We start from the raw sequence: 3,231 nt of genomic DNA, 5'->3' as shown, positions 1-3,231 counted from the left end.
CACACACACACACACACACACACACACACACACACACACATTTGTATATACGCGATCCGCGACAACGATATCGCTCTGGCCGGCCGAATCCGCAACACGAAGGAACGCATAATTGTAATCGTCCGTGCGCCGCCCGAAACTGCGACCGGGCTTATTTCCGCGATTTATTTCTTTTGCTTGTAAATAGATGTATACATATGTAGCCAGTTTCTCTGTACATTTGTTACGCGTGATCGTCATATTACTAAATATATTATTATAAGTTCATCCGCCACCGTTTCGTTATTTAAAGCCCATCACAACCGTTGCATCTTCCCCTTGCCGTTCGAACCTCTTTAAGCCCTGGACCGAAAGTTTCCGACGAGCTACGTCCGAGCATAAAGTTAGGTTGTTACACAATTAATAGGCATGTTCAACGAGGATGGATTTAAAATACGTAAATGGGCATCCAACAATAGTGAGATTTTACAGAATCTAGCAAACACATCCAAGGGCCAGTTATTGGACAAGGTGGGATCTGCAAAAACATTAGGCATCAACTGGAATCCATCTAAGGATTTATTCCAGTATCGGATCTTGAGCGAAATATCGAAGCCCAATATGCATACAAAGAGATCGATCTTATCACAAATATCTCAAATATTCGATCCACTAGGACTCCTAGGCCCGATCATCATAACTGCGAAACTCATGATTCAGCAATTGTGGAAGATGCAATTAGATTGGGACGAATCATTATCCACGAATCTTCAAGCGAAATAGTCGCATTACATCGGAGAGTTACAAATGTTGAAGGAACTTAACATACCACGAAAGATCGTAACTAGCGGTCAGGACGTTCGTAGAGAAATTCATGGATTTTGCGACGCAAGTGAGCGTGCTTATGGAGCTTGCATCTATATGCGTAGTATCAATACTGAAGGTACCTTTGCACTTAATATGTTCCAAATCTCGTGTCGCACGGTCAAGGCATTGTCCTTACCTCGGTTAGAGCTTTGTGGAGCACAATTATTGGCTCAGCTCATGGACAAAGTTGTAAGCACCTTAGAAATCAACATCGACAACAAATATTACTGGACTGATTCATCAATCGTCCTACACTGGCTTCAAGCAAGCAACAGGAAATTACCGGTCTTCATAGCTCATAGAATCGGAGACATTCAGGAAATAACATCGATCGAGAACTGGAAACATGTCGGGAGCGCACAAAATCCGGCTGATCTGGTCTCACGAGGCATCAGCGCCAAGGAGTTAGTTAATTCCCAACTCTAGTGGGGAGGACCCAGTTGGCTTCACAATGAAAATCTGCCAGAAGAGCAATATCAATCGAATACGATGAAAGTTAGCTCGAAGAGCATGATAAATCGAAGGTTGTACTATCCAGCGGTTTGGAAACCAATCCATTCAACAAATCCTCTACCCTTAACAGGCTCATCCGAGTGGCAACCACATGTCTACGCTTCATACACAACTGCAGAGGACATAAACAATGTGGACCTTTGACAGTTGAGGAGCTACAAGAAGCTACAAGGAGATTAATAAGAAGAGATCAAGAGCTCACGTTCGACAGAGACATCAAGGATCTGAAAGACAAAGGAATCGTATCAAGTGGAAGCAATTTGAAACAATTAAATCCATTCATCGATGAAGAAAATATAATACGAGTTGGCGGTAGATTCCAACGTTCCTATCTACATTCGGACGTTAAACATCCATGTCTATTGCATCAACGATCACATCTTACAAGGCTCATTATCGAGCACGAGCATCAAAGACTTATGCACGCAGAAATAGAAGCGACTCTAGCCGCTATACGACTTAAATATTGGCCGCTCAAGGCGCGGTACAGTAAGAAAATTATTGCGAGGTTGCATAAGATTTTTCAAGCATAGGCCAAGGTTTTCGGAGCAAGTAATGGGAAATTTGCCCATACATCGGGTCATACCCTCAAGACCATTCAGTTGCATAGGTATAGACTTTTGTGGACCGAGATACGTTCGTAAAGGATCGCGTAGAAACAATAAGAACGTAAAGGCATATGTCGCAGTATTCATTTGCTTGGCTACAAAGGCGGTCCACTTGGAGGTGGTCTCAAACTTAACCACTGATGCGTTTCTCAATGCGTTCAAGAGTTTTATTGGACGAAGAGGTAAACCATCGGATGTCTTCTCTGACAACGGCACCAACTTCGTTGGCGCAAATCATGAGCTGAAAGAGCTTCGAAAATTTTCAGTCAAGAGGAACATCAGCACAGAATCGTAAATGAGACATCTATGGATCAAATCAAGTAGCATTTTATCCCTCCATGGGCCCTTCACTTTGGAGGTCTCTGGGAGGCCACAGTTAAGTCTTTCAAGAGGCATTTCAACAAAATCGCCCATGACATTCCACTCACGTTTGAAGAGGCATCGACTTTGAGCATCCAGATAGAAGCCATTCTCAACTCAAGACCATTAATTGTCATGTCTCATGATCCAAACGATTTAAGTTATGTTTCAGCAGGTCATTTCCTCATAGGTGACACGATAGTATCATATCCGGAGTCAGGCTTAACTCAGATAAAAACGAACCGACTATCAAGGTGGCAGCATTTGGAACAGATGAAGCAGCATTTTTGGAGACGTTGGTCATTCGAATACTTGTTCCAGCTCCAAAATCGGACACAATGGCAGTCGAATCGTGGTCCAGCTCTCCAGGTTGGACAATTAGTAGTTTGTCGCGAAGACGGGCTACCCCCCTTTAAATGGATGCTGGGAAGAGTCGAGGAAGTTTTTCCGGACAACGATGGTGTTATTCGTACCGCAACAATCAAGACATCAGCGGGTTCATATAAAACGCCAGCAGCTAAATTAGCCGTATTATCCGTCGAGGACAATTTAGATAATAAGAAAAATGATATATGTTATTAATTCATTCGTGTTGTAATATTTTTAGTTCCTTCGTTCTTAATATTCATGATTTCGTTACTCACCAGTTTTTTCTCAAATATTTGCTTAGCAAGTTATTGAAATTCTTATTATTAGCAACAGTTCATCAATTATATTATTTTTATTGATAGTCCGAGTCTATCAAGGCGCGCAGTATGTTAATGAAATTCGTACTATATTTGGTTTTCGCGCCATTCGATACTCGAAATGTTCCGCGAGCAATGTAAAGAGACTGAAGGAGGGCGCTAAACGCGGAATAATAATGTCTTATCATGAAGAATCGAATCAAGACACGAGTATATCG

General features: G+C 42.1%; 1 protein-coding gene across 1 annotated transcript; it reads left to right on the top strand.

Moving 5' to 3' along the window:
• Positions 1-786: 786 nt before the first annotated feature.
• On the top strand, positions 787-3,223 carry LOC108730569 (uncharacterized; the record flags this gene model as incomplete). Its single annotated transcript, XM_018460345.1, has 5 exons — positions 787-1,250; positions 1,385-1,843; positions 1,893-2,190; positions 2,292-2,901; positions 3,059-3,223. Coding segments are annotated over exons 1-5 (1,996 nt in total), but the record flags the coding sequence as incomplete, so codon positions are not given.
• Between the last annotated feature and the right edge of the window lie 8 nt (positions 3,224-3,231).

This window comes from Mycetomoellerius zeteki, unplaced genomic scaffold (assembly GCF_001594055.1).
Source record: "Mycetomoellerius zeteki isolate Tzet28-1 unplaced genomic scaffold, Tzet1.0 scaffold936, whole genome shotgun sequence".
Taxonomy (NCBI): Eukaryota; Metazoa; Arthropoda; class Insecta; order Hymenoptera; family Formicidae; genus Mycetomoellerius; species Mycetomoellerius zeteki.
The sequence above is the reverse complement of the archived record's forward strand: the minus strand, read 5'-3'. Positions and strand labels throughout refer to the sequence as shown.